A 23,402-nucleotide genomic window follows, 5' to 3' on the forward strand; every position below is an offset into this window, starting at 1 on the left:
TTCGTGGTTATGATGATGAACCCATTGAAGCAATCATAGTCCAGCATCTTCTCTGTTTTTTGAACAGAAAATGAATCTGGCCCTTCAGAACACCCCTTTTAAACAGACAACGTCCAGAATAGCTGGTGCACCTAATCGGTTATAAGCAGCGCATTTATGATTGACTCATATGGTACCAGCAAGTGGTTAGTGTCATTTGCCCGATATAGATGGCTGCCTGTGATAAGCATTGACAGTGCAAGTGGTGGGGACTGTACTACTTTTTCTGGTAGAAAAATGTTGGCCTTTCAAAGGTTAATACTGTAACTTTTGTTATTTGCTTCAGGAAGGTGGGCTGCCAGCTCAGAAAGGCACTGTGGACATGACTTTGTTGATGACAGGGTGGGAGAGAGCAGAGTATGTCCGCTGGAAGAAAGAACGGGAGCAGATAGATCAGGAGAGGCTAGCACGTCACAAAAACTCCAAAGGAGAGTGGAAAAGAGCGTGGGATGCAAACAAAACTGAGGACATGTAGGTTTATTCCTTATTACATAAAATATTCAAGATGTTTGCCATTTTGTACTTCTCAAACAATTACAGCTAAAACAGCTCTGATAAAATAAATTTTTTGTCCTCACGTGTTACTACTAATTGTTTCAAGCTATAAATTTGACTCTTATCAACCCTAAATTCAATGAACAAAATTGTAGCATGATTGGACCTGTATGAAAAGACTGTGGGGATAAATTGGTTAGCCCCTGAAAACGGGTGTGATGATCGAGGCGCTCAATTAACCTGCGCCTGTTGATTTGAATGCAGATAGCACGTCACCTTTGTATTGCCTGCTCATTGTCATAATTGCTGCATGCAGCCAACGTTCCCCGTTTTGTTCATGGCTGTGCGCACCAGCAGGGGCCCAATATCGTGCTTACAGCAAGTCTGCAATACTTAAAACTAGCCTTCACCTTTTAAAGGGGAGTTGCATTGTAGCTGAAGCAGGTGCTGGTAGTTGTTCTACAAGTAAAACTGAATCGGGAAACAGTGAAGAATCGCTGACCATGTGAGAGAACAGGCATCCAGGTTTTCGGATGCAGCATTGGAGATTTTGATGGAAGTGGAAAGGAAGAAAGACGTCCTGTATCCTTGGGAGGGGAGGGGGGTGGGCAATCTTGCGGGTGGACCTCCACACGCATTATGAGAAGGAAGTGGAAACAGATAGTCGCAGAGGCCAATGTCAGGAGAGGATGCCGCAAGAACTTGGATGCAGTGCTGGAAGAATTTGGTGATCTCACACGAGTGGCTAAGGTCAAAGAATAGAAACATAGAAAATAGGAGCAGGAGTAGGCCATTCGGCCCTTTGGGCCTGCTGCGCCATTCAAAAAACATCATGGCTGATCATCTAATTCAGTACCCTGTTCTCGCTTTCTCCCCATATCCGTTGATCCCTTTGGCATTAAGAAGTATATCTATCTCCTTCTTGAATATATTTAATGACTTGGCCTCCACTGCCTTCTGCGGTAGAGAATTCCACAGGTTCACCACCCTCTGAGTGAAGAAATTTCTCCTCATCTTGGTTCTAAATGGCATACCCCATATCCTGAGACTGTGACCCCTTCTGGACTCCCCAACCACTGGGAACATCCTCCCTGAATCAAGCCTGTCTAATCCTGTTAGAATTTTATAGGTTTCGATGAGATCCTCTCTCATTCTTCTAAACTCTAGTGAATATGGGCCTAGTCGATCCAATCTCTCCTCATACGTCAATCCTGCCATCCCAGGAATCAGCCTAGTAAATCTTTCTTGCACTCCCTCCAAGGCAAGAACACCCTTCCTCAGATAAGAAGACCAAAACTGCACACAATACTCCAGATTGGTTTCACATAACTGCAGTAAGACATCCTTGCTCCTGTACTCAAATTCTCTTGCAATGAAGGCCAACATACCATTTGCCTCCCTAATTGCTTGCTGCACCTGAATGCTTGCTTTCAGCGACTAGTGTACAAGGACACCCAGGTTTCGTTGGCACTTCCCTCTTTCCTAATCTATCACCGTTCAGATAATCTGCCTTTCTGTTTTTACAACCAAAGTGGATAACCTCACATTTATCCACATTATACTGCATCTGCCATGCATTTGCCCACTCACCCAACTTGTCCAAATCCCATTAGAGCCTCTTTGCATGCTCCTCACAGCTCACATTCCCCCCAGCTTTGTGTCGTCTGCAAACTTGGAAATGTTACATTTAGTTCCCTCACCCAAGTCATTAATATGCATCTTCAAATGTCATATCATGCCAACTGCACCATAACCTCAGCCACTGCTCAATCCAACGCACCCTGATCACTCACCTACCAGGAATCTCTGTCAATCCAGACACAACCTTAACATTCATATGCTTTACCTCACAATCACACAATTTGCATTGTTGCAAGCCTTATACCCACATCTCTCAATTTGCACATCCTGGCAACTATTCAACCTTGACAATTACGTCATCCAAACAGATTGCACAACACTCCCTGTTGCACTTCCCTCTCTCTCACAGGAGAAGATGGTATACAACTGGAGGCAGAAGGAAGTGACTGGAATGGGAAAGATTTTTATTCTTTTCATGGGATGTGGGCATCACTGGCAAGGCCAGTATTTGTGGCCCATCCCTAATTGTCATTGAGAAGGTGATGGTGAGCTGCCTTCTTGAACTGCTGTCCATCTGGTGTAGGTACAAGGGAGTTCCAGGATTTTGACCCGGTGACAGCAAAGGAACGGTGATATATTTCCAAGTCAGGGTGGTGTGTGGCTTGGAGGGGAACTTGCAGATGGTGGTGTTCCCACGTGCCCTTGTCCTTCTAGGTGGTAAAAGTCGTGGGTTTGTAAGGTGCTGTCAAAGGAGCCTTGGTGAGTTGCTGCAGTGCATATTGTAGATGGTACACACTGCTGCCACTGTACGTCGGTGGTGGAGGGAGTGAATGTTGAATGTGGTGGATGGGGTGCTGATCTAGTGTGTTGCTTTGTCCTGGATGGTGTCGAGCTTCTTGAGTGTTGTTGGAGCCTCGCTCATCCAGGCAAGTGGAGAGTATTCCATCACACTCCTGACTTGTGCCTTGTAGATGGTGGACAGGCTTTGGGGAGGCGAGAGATTGGTTTCTTGATGCAGAATTTGTAGCCCCTGACCTGCTCTTGTAGCCACAGTATTTATGTGGCTGTTCCAGTTCAGTTTCTGGTCAATGGTAACCCCCAGGATGTTGATAGTGGGGTAATGCCATTGATCATCAAGGGGAGATGGTTAGATTCTCTCTTGTTGGAGATCGTCATTGCCTGGCACTTGTGTGGCATGAATGCCACTTGCCTGTTATCAGCTCAAGCCTGAATGTTGTCTAGGTGATGCTGCACATGGACTGCTTCAATAACTAAGCGAATGGTACTGAATATGATACAATTATCAGTGAACATCTCCACTTCTGACCTTATGGAGGGCAAGTCATTGATGAAGCAGCTGAAGATGGTTGGGCTTAGGACACTACCCTGAGGAAGTCCTGCAGTAATGTCCTGGGACTGAGATGATTGACCTCCAACAACCACAACCACCTTCCTTTATGCTAGGTATGACTCTAACCACTGGAGAGTTTTGCCCCTGCATTTTTGACCTCCATAGAGGAGACAGTGATGACCATTATGGGAAGGGCCATCGCTGAAGCTATGGCCATCAATGGGGCTGCAGCTGGAAGATGAGGATATCCACATACCTAATCCTCCTTTTCATATCCATTTCTCCCTCACCCACAATCTCTTCTGACTTAAAAGTTGCAGATGGTGTAATCAGCACTTTTTAATTCCTCCTCTCCCCTTACACAACTCAACCCTTTTCCCTTTTTCATTTAAAAGAGCAATGGAGGAAGAGGCAGTGAAAATGAAGACTCACTGTCACTCTATTTCGCAGTTGCAGCCACCAGCTCGGGCCACTGACACTGCGTGTATTTTAAAGGCTAGGATAGAGGCAGGATTTACATGTGGTGAGATACCAGCGCAGCCAGGGCAGCGGGAAAGGATAACGCAGGTGCCAGCTCACAGGTGGGTGAGGTCGCACACTAGTTCTGCCACAGAGGACACATAATGACTTTGGGCTAGGCTACAGAAGAAGGCTCATGGTTGTACATTCAAACGATAGGTACATTGGGAAGCCTGCCAGAAAGCCAATGTTAGTTGTCAAGGAGCATGGAGGAGTACGGTACCAACTTGATGAAGGATTTTGCACAGAGCTTGGAGGCCATCCTTTTCAGCATGTAACAGTCATAGAGTTATACAGCACAGCAACAGGCCCTACGGCCCATCGTGTATGTGACGGCCATCAAGCACCTATCCATTCTAATCCCATCTTCCATCACGGCTCGTAGTCTTGTATGCTATGGCGTTTCAAGTGTTCATCTAAATACGTCTTAAATGTTGTGAAGGTTCCTGCTTCTACCACCCCTTCAGGCAGTGTGTTCCAGATTCCAACCACTCTCTGGGTGAAATTTTTTTTTCCTTAACTCCCCTCTAAACCTCCTGCTCCTTACCTTAAATCTATGCCCCCTGGTTATTGATCCCTCTGCTAAGGGAAAACGTTTCTTCCTATCTATCCTATCAATGCCCCTTGTAATTTTGTATACCTCAATCAGCCCCCCCCTCAGCCTTCTCTGCTCTAAGGAAAACAACCTTAGCCTATCCAGTCTCTCTTCATGGCTGAAATGCTCCAGCCCAGGCAACATCCTGGTGAATCTCCTCTGCACCCTCTCCAATGCAATCACATCCTTCCTTTAGTGTGGCGACCAGAACTGTACACAGTACTCCAGCTGTGGCCTAACTAGCGTTTTATACAGCTCCATCATAACCTCCCTGCTCTTATATTCTGTGCCTCGGCTAATAAAGGCAAGTATCCCATATGCCTTCCTTACCAGCTTATCTACCTGTGCTGCTGTTTTCAGTGATCTATGGACAAGTACACCAAGGTCCCTCTGACCTTCTGTACTCCCTAGGGTCCTACCATCCATTGTATATTCCCTTGCCTTGTTAGTCCTCCCAAAATGCATCACGTTACACTTCTCAGGATTAAATTCCATTTGCCACAACTCCGCCCATCTTACCAGGCCATCTATATAGTCCTGTAACCTAAGGCTTTCCTCTTCACTATTTACGACACCACCAATTTTTGTGTCATCTGCGAACTTACTGATCATACCTCCTATATTCACGTCTAAATAATTAATGTACACTACAAACAGCAAGGGTCCCAGCACCGATCCCTGCTGTACACCACTGGTCACCGGCTTCCACTCGCAAAAACAACCCTCGACCATCACCCTCTGCTTCCTGCCACTAAGCCAATTTTGGATCCAATCTGTCAAATTGCCCTGGGTCCCATGGGCTCTTACCTTCTGAATCAATTTCCCATGCGGGACCTTATCAAAAGCCTTACACAAGTACATGTAGACTACATCAACTGCTTTACCTTCATCTACACATCCTTGGCATCAGGTGGCAGGACAGTATCTCCAACGCAGAAGTTCTCGAAGTGGCCAACATCCCTAGCATACTGAGCCAGTGGCGCTTGAGGTGGCTTAGCCATGTGAGCCGCATGGAAGAGGGCAGGATCCCCAAGGATGCATTGTACAGCGAGCTCGTCACTGGTATCAGACCCACCGGCTGTCCGTGTCTCTGCTTTAAAGACGTCTGCAAATGCGACATGAAGTCCTGTGACATTTACCACAAGTCGTGGGAGTCAGTTGCCAGTGATCGCCAGAGCTGGCGGACAGCCATAAAGGCGGAGGTAAAGAATGGTGAGTCAAAGAGACTTAGCAGTTTGCAGGAAAAAAGACAAAAGTGCAAGGAGAGAGCCAACTGTGTAACAGCCCCGACAACCAATTTTATCTGCAGCACCTGTGGAAGAGTCTGTCACTCTAGAATTGGCCTTTATAGCCACTCCAGGTGCTGCTCCATAAACCACTGACCACCTCTAGGCACTAACCCATTGTCTCTCGAGACAAAGAGGCCAAAGATACTCATCTAGTCACCTCCTTGAAAAATTCAATCAAGTTTGTTAGACATGATCTCCCCACTGTCAAAGCCATGCTGACTATCCTTGATTAATCCCTGCCTCTCCAAGTGAAGATTAATCCTGTCCCTCAGAATTTTTTCCAATAGTTTCCCTACCACTGATGTTAGACTCAGTGGCCTGTAATTACCTGGTTTATCCCTGCTATCCTTCTTGAATAATGGGACCATATTTGCTGTCTTCCAGTCCTCTGTGGCCAGAGAGGATTTGAAAATTTGTGTCGGAGCCTCTGCTATCTCCTCCCTTCCCTCACATAACAGCCTGGGATACATCTCATCTGGGCCTGGGGATTTATCCACTTTTAAGCCTGCTACAACAGCTAATACTTCCTCCCTTTCAATACTAATATGTTCAAGTATATCACAATCTCCCTCCCTGATCTCTACACCTACATCGTCCTTCTCCATAGCGAACACAGATGAAAAGTAATCATTTAAAACATCACCTGTGTCCTGCGGCTCCACACGCAGATTGCCACTTTGGTCCCTAATGGGCCCTACTCTTTCTCTGGTTTTCCTCTTGCCCTTAATATACTTATAAAACGCCTTAGGATTTTCCTTTATCTTGCCCACCAGTGTTTTTCATGTCCCCTCTTCGCTCTCCTAATTACTTTTTTAAGTATCCCCTTACACTTTCTATACTCCTCTAGTGCCTCTGCTGTTTTCAGCGCTCTGAATCTGCCATAAGCCTTCTTTTTTTCACTTATCTGATCCTCTATATCCCTTGACTTCCTGGGTTCCCTGGACTTGTTAGTCCTACCCTTCACCTTTATGGGAACATGTTGGCCCTGAATTCTCGCTATTTCCTTTTTGAATGACTCCCACTGGTCTGATGTAGATTTGCCTGCAAGTAGCTGCTCCCAGTCCACTTTGGTCAGACCCTGTGGCCAACTCCATCAACGTACTTATGGAACCAACCATGATGCAGCATCTGGTGGCTGATGTCTCAACTTCCATTGCAGCACAAGCAGCAGCCACCCAACGTTTGAGTACTGCAGTGGAAGGTCAGACTGCTTTCATCATGGCTCTGGATATCAGTGCCGCCTCCTCTTCCACCTCCTGCTCCTCACCTTCCTGCTTCTCGGCCTCCTGCTCCTCAGCTTCTCGCCTGATCGTTGGTGGTGAGGACTGTTCTCTCATAAAGGCAAGTTGGGCTGCATACTCCCACAAATCCCGAAACCCGATCAGCTGAGTAATGTAGGGCTCCTTCAGAGCAGTTCAGGCAGCATTACTTTGGTCCAAGTTGTTAATTGTATTTAATTGTGTGCAGGTAGTGGGCATTAACTGGGGATTCCCTTGTGTCCCTATAAAAAGGGACTGCTTCAAAAGAGGAATAAAAACAGACTGTGTTTGTTGGTGAGGAGATGCATGTTTGTAATATTTGTAATAAATAAATGCTTCAGTTCCATCCTTCACCATCTGGCTTTCTGGAATATAACACAGTTTGCTTCAGGATGCAAATGGTTTGTTATATTAGATTTCTGTGGGAATGTGCCTCTTCCTGTTGTATGCCTGTTGTATGTATGGGTTGCTGACTGCAGTCATAAGCCATTTTTCAGTGCATAGCCCTTGTCACCCGTTAGCCACCCTTTGATTTACTGTTGTGGTTGAAATACATCTGGTGCAAAGGACCGCCACAGGAGTAGGCCATTCAGCCCGCCGAGACTTCTCTGCCATTCAGTTAGATCATGGCTGATCATCTACCACAACACCACTATCCCGTGCTATCCTCATATCCTTTAATGTCATTAGTATCCAGATATCTATCGATTTCTGTCTTGAATATGCTCGATGATTGAGCTTCCACAGTCCTCTGGGGTAGAGAATTCCAAAGATTCACCACCCTCTTAGTGAGGCAATTCCTCCTCCTCTCAGTCTTAAATGGCCTGCCCCGTATTCTGAGACTGTGTCCCCTGGTTCTGGACTCACCAGCCAGGGGAAACATCCCATCTTCATCCACTCTATCACGCACTGCAGGAGATCACCTTTTATTCTTTGAAACGCTAGAGAATACAGGCCCAGTTTCCTCAATCTCTCATAAGGCAATCCTGCCATCCCTGGGATTAGTCTGGTGAACCTCTGTTGCACTCTCTCTATGGCAAGTATATCTTTCCTTAGATAAGGAAATCAAAACTGTACACAATACTCCAGGTGCGGTCTTACCAAGGCTCTACACAATTGCAGCAAGACATTTTTACTCCTCTACTCAGATCCTTTTGCAATGAAGGCAAACATACCATTTGCCTTCCTAATTGCTTGCTGCACCTGCATGCTAGCTTTTAGTGACTCATGAACAAGGACACCCAGGTCCCTTCGAAGGTCAACACTTCCCAAACCACTCTCCATTTAAAAAATACTCTATCTTTCTGTTTTATCCACTAAAGTGGATAACTTCACACTTATTCACATTATATTCCATCTGCCATGTTCTTGCCCATTCACTTAGCCTATCCAAGTTCCCTTGAAGCCTCCTTGCATCCTCCTCACTACTTAAATTCCAACCTAGTTTTGTGTCATCAGCAAATTTGGCAATATTACATTTGGTTCCCACATCCAAATCATTGATATAGATTGTGAACAGCTGTCGCCCCAGCACTGATCCTTGCGGTACCTCTCTAGTAACAGCTGGCCATGCTGAGAATGACCCGTTTATTCAGCGGCAGCATGGATTTACGATAGAGAAATCATGGTTGACAAATCTACTAGAATTCATAGAGGATGTAACTAGTAGAGTTGATGAGGGGGAGCCAGTGGATGTGGTTTATTTGGACTTTCAGAAGGCTTTCAACAAAGTCCCACATCAGAGATTAGCGTGTAAAATTAAAGCGCATGGTATTGCGATGGATAGAAGATTGGTTGGCAGACAGGAAGCAAAGAGTAGGGATAAATGGGTCTTTTTTCCGAATGGCAGGCAGTGACTCATGGGGACCGCAGAGATCGGTGCTAGGACCCCAGCTATTCACAATATATATTAATGATTTAGATGAGGGAACTAAATGTAATATCTCCAAATTTGCAGATGACACAAAACTGGGTGGGAGGGTGAGTTGTGAGGAGGATGCAGAGAGGCTTCAGGATGATTTGCACAAGGTGAATGAGTGGGCAAATGCATGGCAGATGCAGTATAATGTGGATAAATGTGAGGTTATCCACTTTGGTAGCAGAAACAGGAAGGCAGATTATTATCTGAACAGCTATAAACTGAGAGAGGGGAATATGCAGCGAGACCTGGGTGTTCTCGTACACCAGTCGCTGAAGGTAAGCATGCAGGTCCAACAGGCAGTAAAAAAGGCAAATGGTATGTTGACCTTCATAGCGAGAGGATTCGAGTACAGGAGCAGGGATATCTTGCTGCAATTATACAGGGCCTTGGTGAGGTCACACCTGGAATATTGTGTGCAGTTTTGGTCTCCTTATCTGAGGAAGGATGTTCTTGCTGTAGAGGGAGTGCAGCAAAGGTTTACCAGACTGATTCCTGGGATGGTGGGACTGACGTATGAGGAGAGGTTGAGTCGGTTAGGATTATATTCGCTAGAGTTCAGAAGAGTGAGGGGGGATCTCATGGAAACCTATAAAATTCTAACAGGACTTGACAGGGTAGATGCAGGAAGGATGTTCCCGATGGTGGGGGAGCCCAGAACCAGGGGTCATAATCTAAGGATACGGGGTAAACCTTTCAGGACTGAGATGAGGAGAAATTTCTTCACCCAGAGAGTGGTGAGCCTGTGGAATTCACTACCACAGAAAGCAGTTGAGGCCAAAACATTGTATGTTTTCAAGAAGGAGTTAGATATAGCTCTTGGGTGTAAAAGGATCAAAGGGTATGGTGTGAAAGCGGGAACAGGTTACTGAGTTGGATGATCAGCCATGATCATAATGAATGGCGGAGCAGGCTTGAAGGGTCGAATGGCCTACTCTTGCTCCTGTTTTCTATGTTTCTATGTATTCCTACTCTGTTTTCTGTCTGTTAGTCAGTTCTCGATCCATACCAGTATATTGTGCTCTAATTTTGTTTACTGAGCTCCTGTGTGGGACCTTATTAAAAGCCTTCTGAAAATCCAAATACAGCACATCCACTGGTTCTCCTTTATCTATGCCACTAGTAACATCCTCAAAAATCTCCAACAGGTTTGTCAAACATGATTTCCCTTTCATAAATTCATGTTGACTCTGCCCAATGATGTTATTTTCAAAGCGTCTAGTTATCACTTCCTTTCTAATAGATTCTAATATTTTCCCTACCACTGACGTCAAACTAACAGGTCTGTTGTTCTGTCTTCTCTCTCCCTCCTTTCTTAAATAGTGGGTTACATTTTCTACTTTCCAGTTTGCAGGAACCTGTCCAGAATCTACAGAATTTTGAAAGATAATCACCAATGCATCCACTATCTCTATAGCCACTTCCTTCAACACTGTGTGATGTAGCTCATCTGGTCCAAGGGATTTAGCAACCTTCATTCCAGTTCGTTTTTTGAGTAGTACCTCTATTAATACTAATTTCTTTCTGTTCCTTATTTTCACGTGCCTTGGTTCCCTAGTATTTCTGGGAGATTTTCTGTATCTTCCTCTGTGAAGATAGACACGAAGTAATTGTTTCTCTGCCACTTCCCTATTCTCCATGAGAAATTCTCCTGTCTCTGCCTGTAATGGACCCATATTTGGCCTTGCTAATCTTTTCCTTTTCACAGAATGAACGCATCCTGACTGTTGCCAACATACTGGGCAGTGACCTGTGTATAGTTATACACCTGCTCTCTGTTGAGGGTATGGAATCCCTTCGATTCAAGTACATCGCAAAGTTGACATGAGGTGCATGCAAAGCAATATGGATACAGTCATTGGCACCCTGTACCATGCAAAAACCTGCAATTCTTGCAAATACCTGAGCTAGCTCCACCTGCTTCTCACTGATAGAGAATGAGATAAGCTGTCTCACTTTGCATAAAGAGCTTCAGTGTCCTCCCTCATGCAGCAAGATGTTGCTGATATCTCCAGCAGCAACCTGGAAGGAACTGGAAGCATAAATGTTTATAGCCAACCCCACCTTGACAATAACTGGCAATGTGGTACTTGCTCAGCTTGGAGGTTGGAGTTATGGCTGTAGCGTTTGCAGATTTCAGTGAGGATCTCCTTTGCAAAGTGCAGATATCTTAAATGTTGGTCATCCCTGAAGTTAAGGAGAGATTGCTCTCTAAATGCTCTTTGTAGATATGGCTTCCTGCTGAGAGTTCTTCCCCTACCCCTCCAACCCCTGCACCTCTACTAGCAGCTTGTCCTGCTCTGTGTGGTCTCTGCTCATTCTCCCAGTGAAGATCAATTCTAAAAAGAAGGCCTATTAGACTACCCATTTGTGAAAGCTGATGGTTTGTGCAGAAGTCCTGAAATCTGCAGAAAATCTACTTCAGCACCTGTCAGACCGCTCTCTGTAGACTACTGAAACTGTAGCAACTGTAGGAACATGTAGAATTGCAGCAATGGCCAGAAGAAATAAACTAGCAACTTACCTGTTAAGTAGTTGATGCTCCCATTAAATGATGGTGGTGGGGGGTGGGGTGGGCTGTGTGGGGTCCTTCGTGTCCTTCAGTTGCTGAAAGTAAGCGTGCAGGTGCAGGCAGTTAAGAAGGCAAATGGTATGTTGGCCTTCATAGCGAGAGGATTCGAGTACAGGAGCAAGGATGTCTTGCTGCAATTTGAAAAAATTCTGAGGGACAGGATTAATCTCCACTTGGAGAGGCAGGGATTAATTAGGGATAGTCAGCACGGCTTTGTCAATGGGAGATCATGTCGAACTAACTTGATTGAATTTTTCGAGGAGGTGACTATATGTATAGATGAGGTTATGGCAGTTGATGTCGTCTACATGGATTTCAGTAAGGCTTTTGATAAAGTCCCACATGGGAGATTTCTTGAGAAGTTAAGAGCCCATGGGATGCAGAGCAATTTGGCAAATTGGATCCAAAATTGACTTTGTGGCAGGGGGCAGAGGGTAATGGTTGAGGGCTGTTTTTGCGAGTGGAAGCCTGTGACTAGTGGTGTACCGCAGGGATCGGTGTTGGGACCCTTGCTGTTTGTAGTGTACATTAATGATTTAGACATGAATATAGGAGGTACGAAAGTAAGTTCGCAGATGACACGAAAATTGGTGGTGTCGTAAATAGTGAGGAGGGAAGCCTTAGATTACAGGACTATATAGATGGCCTGGTAAGATGGGCGGAGCAGTGGCAAATGGAATTTTATCCTGAGAAGTGTAACGTGATGCATTTTGGGAGGACTAACAAGGCAAGGGCATATACAATGGATGGTAGGACCCTAGGGAGTACAGAAGGTCAGAGGGACCTTGGTGCACTTGTCCATAGATCACTGAAAGCAGCAGCACAGGTAGATAAGGTGGTTAGGAAGGCATATTGGATACTTGCCTTTATTAGCCAAGGCATAGAATACAAGAGCAGGGAGGTTATGATGGAGCTGTATAAAATGCTAGTTAGGCCATAGCTGGAATACTGTGTACAGTTCTGGGCACCATACTATAGGAAAGATGTGATTGCCCTGGAGAGAGTGCAGAGGAGATTCACCAGGATGTTGCCTGGGCTGGAGCATTTCAGCTTTGAAGAGACACTGAAAAGGCTAGGTTGTTTTCCTTAGAGCAGAGAAGGCTGAAGGGAGATATATATGATTGAGGTATAAAAAATTATGAGGGGCATTGATAGGTTAGATAGGAAGAAACTTTCCCTTAACGGAGGGAGGTTTAGAGGGGATTTGAGGAAAAAAAAATTCACCCAGAGGGTGGTTGGAATCTGGAACACACTGTCTGAAGAGGTCATAGAGGCAGGAACCCTCACAACATTTAAGAAATATTTAGATAAGCACTTGAAATGCCATCGGCTACGGGCCAAGTGCTGGAAAATGGGATTAGAATGGTTAGGTGCTTGATGGCCGGCATGGACACTATGGGCTGAAGGGCCTGTTTCTGTGCTGTATAACTCTATGACTCTAATTATACAAGGCCTTGGTGAGACCACATCTGGAGTATTGTGTGCAGTTTTGGTCTCCTTATCTGAGGAAGGATGTTCTTGCTATGGAGGGAGTGCAGCAAAGGTTCACCAGACTGATTCCTGGGATGGCAGGACTGACGTATGAAGAGAGATTGGGTCGATTAGGCTTGTATTTGCTAGAGTTTAGAAGAATGAGAGAGGATCTCATAGAAACCTACAAAATTCTAACAGGACTGGACAGAATCGATGCAGGAAGGATGTTCCCGATGGTGGGTGAGTCCAGGACCAGCGGTCACAGTCTAATGATAAGGGATAAGCCATTTAGGACTGAGATGAGGAGGGATTTCTTCACCCAGAGAGTGGTGAACCTGTGGAATTCTCTACCAAAGAAAGCAGTTGAGGCCAAATCATTAAATATATTCAAGGAAGTGTTAGATATAGTTCTTAGGGCTAAAGGGATCAGGGGATATGGGGAAAAAGTGGGAACAGGATACTGAGTTTGGATGATCAGCCATGATTGTATTGAATGACGGGGCAGGCTTGAAGGGCCGAATGGCCTACTCCTGCTCCTATTTTTCTATGTTTCTATGTTTAACGTCATGATTCAGCTGTGTGAGGTTAAGAGAGGGCATAAGCTGGAGTGCAAGGGTCCAAAATGACATTGCTAGCATCAAATCGGTGTTGCACGCTAATTGATGTCATGTTCTACCTGCTCTCAATGCTGCCAGTGGACATATGCTGAATCCTTTACCAATATGGTGTTCAGCGCAGTTTGTGTCAGAAGTGTGCCCACGCATCACAAACACCGTTTTGGAACCTTAAGGAGCCTCATAATGTCCAAAAATGGGTGCTGCTGAGGCCAGTTTCGCCCTTGTAAATTTACATCAGTGGTTCATGACCTTCAGTACCTTCAAGGTAATCCAAATCTTGAGATTAAATTGGTGTCTTTTATCTTCTCTTAGCATTCCTTATATTGAGAATACATTACAATCTCGGTAGAATGAAGTAATTTCTCATGACAATTAAATGTCATGCAGAAATGACATTGATTTGAAGCCTATGGAATTATTGCTATAGGAGCTCATCAATACAAAAGAACAATGTGTACTCTGGGATTTTGTTTTTCCAGCTAGATTCCAAAATGAGATGCCTGTACAGCCCAGAGTGCTCTGAGTGTGGAATGAAGTTTTCAAACATTGCATTTTCTTTTTATTAAGTGTTTTTTCTTTTCACTAGGTTTCGAGAAGATTTTGCTGTGGAAAATGAACATGGCTTTCATAAAAGAAAAGGTTAGTGTCTAAAATTGTGTAGTTGGTACCGATTGAAAATTGTAGGATATAGTGATGGCTTGCCTGAATTAAACAGCAGTAAACTTTGTAATTTATGTATCAAGGATGATATTTCAGATTTGTTGGAATTTATTTGCTACTGAATTCTTCAGTCAATAACCTCGCGAACTCTGGAGCTTTCTAGTGAGGTGATTTTATTTGATCCATGATGTATAAGAATGTTAGCATCCAGAGTAGCTTGGTGAAATTAATATGCAGCTTAGGTTTCCTGCAATGAATTCCCAATCTTGAGTCGGCCCTTGGAGCTGTTGAACACCGGTTATGGCAGTTCTTCACTGGGACGGAATGGAAAGCGAGTTATTTTATATGCTAGCAGATAATATAGATACACGATGCAGGGAAACACAACTTATCCCTGCCCCCACACTGGTGCACAAAAATTCCCCCCTTCCCACCGGCTTCAGTGAAAATCAGAATGAATACACAAACTCTGGAAGTAATGTCAACAGGTCAGCTTCTCTGATTTCAGCTTGATTCGGGCAAGAAATTTGGACTTCTGGATTTCACATCTCCAAACTGCAAAGTCACTGGGTGAGATGTGCACCTGCATGACACCATCTGAAGTCCACTATTTAAAGGGCTAATGTAGAAATGGAATTTGTGGAGGCAAAAGATATTTAGGATCGATGTGCAAAGAACAAAGTCAGCATTCAGATTTAATAATTCTTCCCTGGAATTACTGCTGGGTGCAGCCACGAGCAGGCTGGACATACTTTTTCCCCAACAATGGGAGGTACGAACCTGTGGCTATCACCAAGAAGGCGTAGTTGGAGGTGAGCAATGGATGTTATATGCCCTGGTCTTGGATGCAGTGCATTAAGTTGCTTAATGACCTAATCAGGTGTGGAAAAGGGAGTACATTTGGTGATTTAACTACATCCAATGGTGTAAACCATCCCCCTCTCACTGCTCATCACTTCTCACACCGACTTCAGTTTCAGCAGCGCCCATCCTTCATTTTCTTTACATTTCATCATCTCCCCCTTTATGCATTCATCGCTGCACTCATCTCAATCCTTATGCAATGTGATGCATGTGTCTCATAGTCAAGCTGATCGAACGCAATGCATCCATCGGGTGATCTTCACTCACTCATGGGTCTGTTTTTTCACCCCATTTAGAAGGGAAGCGCAAAACTTAGGGTGGAAGGGGTGAGGTATATAGGAAGAGGAATGGAGGCTTCCTGCCACATAAAGTCCAGCTGACAGATGCAGAGGAGGGCTCCCTGGAGAGAAGAAGCACATCTGCATCCTTCTCAATTGGAGATGGAGAGTCTAGGAACTCACAGCTGGCTGGTGGCAGAGTTAAAAATAGCTCTGATACATATGCTGACTTTATTTCATCAATAACTGAACTGAGAAGACTGAGTATTGTGGTTGTCAAGATCATTACTTTGTCACAACTAATTCATATCCCTTTCTTTTGTTTCTCAAGACCTTCATGTGTACAAGTGTCACTGGAGATATATGAGGACAATTAATCAAAGGCCCTCATCCCTTCTAAGGGTGCACTGCCACAGGATGTACAGTCATGCAGCATCACAAATACTCGCACTTCAGTGGGTCCAGTTAGAGATTTAGTTGGGGTTTTCACATGGTGATTCAAAACAGAAACTTGTATTTAAATAGCACCTCTAATTACTAAACCATTCCAAGGTGCTTCACAGGAATGTTATCAACAAATTTGACACTGAGTCACATAGGAGATTCTCGGGCAGATGATCAAAAACTTGGTCAGAGAGGTAGGTTTTAAAGAGTGCCTTAAAGGATGAAAGAGAATAAGAGTGTCGGAGAAGTTTAGGGAGGGATGGGCAACTGAAGGTATGGCCACCAATGATGAAGTGATTAAATTGGGGATAAAGTCCTAATGGCACAGAAGGAGGCCATTCAGCCCATCAAGTGCAGGCTGGCTCTCTGTGGAGCAATCCAGTCTGTCCTGTTGCCCTGCTCTATCCCCATAGCACTGTGTTTATTTTCCTCGGGTGCCCATCCAATTTCCTTCTAAAATCATTGATCGTCTCCGCTTACACCACCCACCTAGGCAACAAATTCCAGGTCATTATCACTTGTTGTGTAAAACAGTTCTTCCTCACATTGCCCAAAGTCTTAAATCTGTGTCCCCTAATCCTTTATATCATCAGCTGATGGGAACAGCTTTTTTTTGTCTACCTTATCTAAACCTGTCATAATCTTGTACACCTCTACCAAATCTCCTTTAAACCTCCTTTGCTCCAAGGAGAACGAGCCCAGCTTCTCCAACCTGACCTTGTAGCTAAAACCCCTCATCCCTGGAACCATTCTGGTAAATCTCCTTTGCACCCTCTCAAGGACCTTCTCATCCTTCCTGAAGTGTGATGACCAGAACTGGATGCAATACTCTAGTTGTGGCCTAACCAGAGCTTTATAAAAGTTCAGCATAACTTCCCTGCATTTGTATTCAATACCTCTAATTATAAAGCCCAAGTTCCCCTACGCTTTCCTAACTGCTATTTCAATATGTCCTGCCACCTTCAAAGATCTATGCGCATGCACCCCCAGGTCTGTCTGTCCCTGCACACTCTTTAGAACTGTGCCATTAAGTATATATTGCCTCACCCTATTCCTTCTGCCAAAATGCATCACCTCTCAGTGATGGTACAAGGACTAGGGGATACAAATTGAAGGTTTTGGGCAAGAGATGCAGGGGGAATGTGAGAAAGAACTTATTAACGCAGCGGATGGAAATGACCTGGAACTCGCTGCCCATGAGGGTGGTAGAAGCAGAAGCAATCAATGATTTCAAAAGGAAATTGGATGAATACGTGAAAGAAATAAACTTGCAGGGCTACAGGGATCGAGCGGGGGACTGGGACTGACTGAATTGCTCCATGGAGAGCTGGCATGAACTTGATGGGCCGAATGGCCTCCTTCTGTACCATGAATGACTCTAAGATTATGAAGGAGAGTGGCAGATGGAAATTAGCAGGAGGTTTCCATATCTCTGTTTGAACTGGTGCCATGAGACATGGTGAGGTCCGGAATCAATGTTAGAACTCCAAGAGCCACACCCTCCCTTCTGTATACCACTGTGCCACCACCTGTAGTGGCCCTGTCCTGTTGAAGGCACAGGACGTATCCAGGGATAATGATGGAGGAGTTTGGGACTATGGCTGTAATATATGATTCAGTGAGTATGACTTTGTTAGGCTGTTGTTTGACGAGTCGATGAGACAGTTCTCCCAATTTTGGCATGTCCCCAGATGTTAGTGAGGAGGTGTTTACTGGGTCAACCAGGCTGGGTGCGTCTTTGTTGTCCCTAGGTCGATGTCTGGTGGCTCACCCGATTTTATTCTTATTCGTCTTTTCATATAGGTTAGAAGTGAGTAGCCTGTTTTAAAGGGCAGTTAGGAGTCAACCACATTGCTGTGGCTCTGGAGTTACAGGTAGGCCTGACGGTGTAAGGGTAGCATATTTACTTCCCTCAAGGTTAAGATCTACTCACTACCTTCATCAACCCTCTCTTTTACTTCATCAAAGGATTCACTCAGGTTAATTAGACACAATTTGGCTTTAACAAATCCATGCTGGCTGTCCCTTATTAACTTATGCTCCTCCAGGTGAGAATTACTTTTGTCCTTGACAGTGGTTTCTAGTAGTTTTTCCACCACTGGTGTTAGATTGATGGACTTATAGTTACCAGATTTATCCTTCTCCCCTTTTCTGAACAGAGGTGTAACATTTGTCTCCAGTCCTCTGGCACCAGTTCAGATTCCAAGGAGGATTGAAAGGTTATGGTCAGAGCTTCTGCTATCTCCATCCTAGTTTCCCTCAGTAACCTAGGATGTATCCCACCTGGATTGGGTGGCTTGTTAACTTTGAGTGATGCCAACCTATTTAGCATCTCCTTTTTATCTATTTTTATTCTATCCAAAATGTCTAATTCCCCCCTCTTCTGCTATGACATTAACTTCATCATTTTCTTTTGTAAAGATAGATGCAAAGTACTCATTCAGTACTTCAGTCAAGCCCTCTGCCTCCACAGGAAACTTTCATTTTTGTGTCCCTAATCCGCCTCACCATTCCTGTAATTACCTTTTACCTTTTATATGTTTAGAAAACATCCTGCTGACACAAAGGAGTGTTGCTGCAAGCCAACAGCCCATTGCACATCCATCCCCCCCATTAGTCCTCATCAATTCATCCCTGCCCTGGCATCAACAAACAATTGAAAAGGCGAGTTGACACACAGCAACCAACAATGGGCTACACAGGAAATTGGTGCAAAGTAGTAAATTTGTTTTGATTCTATTGAAGACCAGAAATGTAACAACATAACATTTTCTTGTGTATAAGCACATAGCTGTGTAACAACAGCTCTTTCCTTTTGCTACTGCTCCTAGGTGCTGCAATTTTGTGACTTCAGAAGAGGTAGAGACAGGCTATTGAGATTCCTGCTTTGACTTGAAATGCTCTTGGCCAACGTCAAGGGTTTTGGAACCTGTGAATTGCCTGCCAAAGACTACTCCACCTGCATTTGTGTAGTGGCTGACTTAGTCATTGGAAGAGAAGGCAGTCTGTCTGGCAATGACGAGGGGAGAGGGGTGGGGTTGGCGGTGGTTGCTGAGAATGGCAATACTTTGAGTAGAGTTCCCACCCTGTCTGCTGGAGAGTAGCCTGTTATAGATCAGTGCTGCACTGTAAGGTTAAGGCTAAGGTATCTGTCATCCTACTTAAGGTGGCAGACATGTCAGCATCCAGAGTCTGCACGGCCATGGCCAGAGCCTGCATTGACTCATTCGATTGTCACAATGGTTATTCCATGGAGCTGACCACTCTATCCAAGGAATAAGACATTTAGTCATTTGGTAGTACTGAACTTGAGGATTGCTGAAAATAGAGACATGTTGTCAAAGCTTTTCGTCTTGCACTCATCAGGACAATCTGCAAGAATACCAATGAAATGGGCATTGAAATTCATACATCACATTACTCATTTGTGTGATAAGCAGGACGTCTTTTTGGCTTGACGGCAGCAATTTCAATGCCAATGTAATGCTAGGTATATAGGTCGTACGTCCCAAAGACTGGCGGATTATATCAAACAACATGTCCCTTCTGCTGTTTGCAACGGGCAAGGTACAGGCCATACCCAACCAGCCCGTGCTTGCAAAACTCAAAACACAGTGTCCAACATTAGATGTGATTCCACAATTGGACAACATTTGCTAAATAATCCTCAGTGTGCTAAGAATTCCGCTGATAACCAATTTAAGATTGTCAGTAGGGCACGCAGTGTGACGCATTTACACGTACTGGAAGTTGCATATATTAATACACAGGACCCTGTTCTTTGCAGACAGAAAGAACATGTACAAACATTGCGCCTGTTTCAGCTAAACAAAATAAGTGACAGCCATTTGCTGGTTCATTCCTCACGGCAATGTCTTGACCAATCAGAGTCAAGCTGTCTGGTTTAAATTTCAAACAAAGCTTGGCAGTTAACTGTCAGTCACCGTTAACTAGTGCATTCTCCATGGCAGTGCCTCTACCAATCAGAGTTCACTTGCCAACCAATCAGCATTCTGTTTTCAAACAGTATAATTTTGTTGTTTTCCCTTACATTTGTATTCTTGGGTATTGTCCTGATGAGTGCAAGACGAAAAGCTTTGACAACATGTCTTTATTTTCAGCATAAGACATCCTTGTTTTGCCTCAAGACATCAACCCACTCCTCCCGTTTCTGTGCAGTCATGAACAGTGTGTGTGGAAGGCCTGTCACTACGTTGCAGATTTTCTGCTGTCCCTCAATAATTATCTCTTTCATCAATGGTCCCAGGGTACAATATATGTCCAGCTGAGCAAAGCTTGGAGAGGGCTGTGCCTTCTGACGTGAACTCTCCGGGCTGTTCTTATTACCACTATTTGCTGCAGCTCACTTGTGAAGTGAATCATCAGGTAAAAACCCAACTATCTCTCTGACTGAAACCACCAAAGAGCAAGTATCTGCGCTGATGCATGCTAAGTATGAGTCCTGTGGTGGTGGGCCATCAGAAGAAATGAAATCCTCTGAGGATTCATCATCTGTGAGGTCCACTGACTGCTGCTGCACACGTGAAGGCCCTAGCAGAGAGAAAAGATATGAATTAGTACTGGTAAGGTAAGAATGTTGCATATTAGCATTATGATCATATTGCACCTGCTGCTGAAGTCAAGTCAACATGACTATTATATGGCATGTGGGTAGTTTACATTGAATTGGGTCACTAGGTAATTGGGAGGTCCCAATCTCGACAGCCAGGGAGGTCAGGACACCACTGATCTCCAGCACCACCACCTTTGCAGTTGTCAGCTGTGATATCTATGGGAAACCACCTCTCCTCCTCTCCCTGTCTCTTGTGTTTTGCACTCCTCCTACAACAGGAGAAAGAACACACCCATGAGTGACTGTTATAGCATGTATTTACCTGATGAATGCAGTGAATTTGGTGAGGGAGACTAGCAGGGAGAGGCATGAAATTGCATTAAGGGTTGATGGATAGATGGGGATGTGAGGAAGTGCAGAAAAAGAGAAGGATGGGTGTGCTATCAAGGTAAGTAGATTTGTCAAGTGATGTGATGCAGTAAGCTTGACGAGGCAGAATGATTTGGAGACGGAGTGATGTGCAAAACCAAATATAGGTGAATGCGTAACTGCACTCATTTTTCTTGACCTGGTTAAGTCTTAAAGCGCTTCCCGCACTGAATCCATGAGCATGGCATGATGCTCCCACTTCTAATCTCCTGGGCCACCTCCAGCCGTGCCTTCTTTGTGGCAGTAGCAGGTTTCCTGCTCGCTTTACTGGGGAAGAGTATTGCCAACTCCTCACTGGCCCCAGCAGTACTCAAGGGAGGTGTCATTTAAAGCTGCATGCAGCCTTCAACTATTCTGAGTCCATGGGCTGAATTTTTAAAAGGGTCAGGGTCCCAATCATAAGTGGGTGGGTGCGTAATTTGGAACCAGTTGCCTCCGTGCTAGTTTGCCGCCACAATCCCAACCCTGAAATATTTTGAATGAGGGCGGCTTGGGTCGGCTGCCCACTGCTTGAGGCCAATCAATGTGAATTAAGAGACCTATTAAAGCCCCATTCCCACACTGACTGAAATTTCCTGTGTGCAATGTCCAGTCTGCAATCACAAGAGGGCCCCCCCGGACCCATAACAGCTGGCAGACCACAGTGGCAGCCGCTGGCCATCCCCTGGAAGCATTACCCACTCCAGGACTTTGGCTAGGCAGCTGTGGCTTTTTAAAAAATAAAATTAACTTGCCTCCACTTGTTGCTCGCTGTCTCCACCTTCATAATATAGGAACATAGGAGCAGGAGTAGGCCATTCAGCCCATTGAGTCTGCTCCGCCATTCTGTTAGATTATGGCTGATCATCTACCTCAACACCACTTTCCTGCGCTATCGCCATATCCCATAATGTCATTAGTATCCAGATATCTATCGATTTCTGTCTTGAACATGCTCAATGATTGAGCTTCCACAGCCGGTGGGGCTGCTGATCTCCGAGTGCTGAAGGGCCTTTCGTTCACCTTCCAGTGTTGAGAGTCTGCCTGCTGTCCCTGATTGGATGACAAACCCGCATCTTGTCCTTTACATGGCTGGAGCATTGAAGATTGCAGTGGGTGTACCTAAACACGCCACACAGGGTCAGGACGTGATCTAGCTCCCATTTCCAGTTCCCAACACCTGATTGAAAATCCAGTACCAGACTCTGAAATTGCCATCTTTGTGCTAAGCCTCCCAACATCTCCAAATTCCATCTTTGAAATTGGCCCGTGAACTGCAAGAGTTGATATCGCGCCGTAAAGGTCCACATCACGCTCACTGCTGCATCATCGACTCTAGAACCAAAAGTAAAATTAGACTGACGTGGTTGTGTTAAAATGCCACAGATAGACATGCTGACATTTCTTTCAGGTTTTCTAAGGGCCCCCCCCCCCCCCCACTCTGAATGTACCTTGAAGCTAATATTGGAGAGCTGGTTGCTGTGGTGGTCCCTGGATGACCGCGTGTGTGTGCAGTCGATGGCACCCTGTGCCTGTGGGAAGTCAGCCAGAGAGGCAAATGCGAGTGCATGCCCTTTCTGCCTATTGTCACTGGGAAATTGACATAAGTTAGCATCCTGGTAAACACCCATCCGTGAGCTGCTGTTGGCATTTATGGGCAGCCAACTGAGGCCCTCAACATGTCTCCAGTGGCACATTGGAAGGAACCAGAGGCAAAGAAATTGAGTGTGATGGTGGCTTTGACAATGACAGGCAAAGCATAGCCACTAAGTCCAGCAGGAAGCAGCTCTTCTTGAAGGAGGCTGCGGATGTCTGCACCTACCTGCCATGACAGTCTGAGCCTCCGGAAACAGTGATCTTCAGACAAGTCAAGCAAGGTAAGCTGCTCACGTTTGTTGGTCTCCTTTCCACTATGCACCTCCACCTGTGCACCATAGGACATTGTTGCTGCCATGGATAGCGATTGGCTTCCTCATTCGATGTAGTTCCAAAAGCATCTGTGGCACCACCTATCCAAACGTCTCAATAACCTTTATGCTGATAAAGCTGTCTGCTAAACATTTGCCAGAGGGGACTAACAAAGCTGCTGTAAGCACTGAGCCTTAATTGAGATCTGGTAATCTGCAGTTTAAACACCTCCATGAAGTGCGCTTGCAACTTGCCTCATTTTCACTGATGAGTTTCCCAAACCAAAGGCTGGTTAAAATAATTTGAAAACTTACTCATTTCCTTTTAATTATGAGCAGGCTACTCTCATGCAGCCAAACGTGCCTTAGTTAAACCCAGAAGTGGGTGGATTGGAACTGGGTTGCCGTCCTGCTTCATTTTCCTTCCGTTCTTACTACCCACCTGACTCCAACCAACTCATTCCTAGATGTTAAAATTCCTTCCATGTGTTTATCAAAATTAATGGAGTAGAAATTCATCATCGGTGTTGGCGCAGAATGGGATCAGCCGCCGGTTATGT

The 23,402-nt window shown here is 45.0% G+C and overlaps 1 protein-coding gene across 13 annotated transcripts in view; it reads left to right on the forward strand.

The window, feature by feature from the left end:
• LOC137374015 (coiled-coil domain-containing protein 9-like) overlaps positions 1–23,402 on the forward strand; it is a 386,016-nt gene that overhangs the window by 234,210 nt on the left and 128,404 nt on the right. For all 13 annotated transcript variants that reach the window (XM_068039776.1, XM_068039773.1, XM_068039777.1 and 10 more), the window contains 2 exons: positions 326–510; positions 14,295–14,347. In XM_068039776.1, the coding sequence (XP_067895877.1) occupies positions 326–510; positions 14,295–14,347 (238 nt within the window). The remainder of the gene's footprint in view (positions 1–325; positions 511–14,294; positions 14,348–23,402) is intronic.

The sequence above is a fragment of the Heterodontus francisci genome, chromosome 9 (assembly GCF_036365525.1).
Source record: "Heterodontus francisci isolate sHetFra1 chromosome 9, sHetFra1.hap1, whole genome shotgun sequence".
Taxonomy (NCBI): Eukaryota; Metazoa; Chordata; class Chondrichthyes; order Heterodontiformes; family Heterodontidae; genus Heterodontus; species Heterodontus francisci.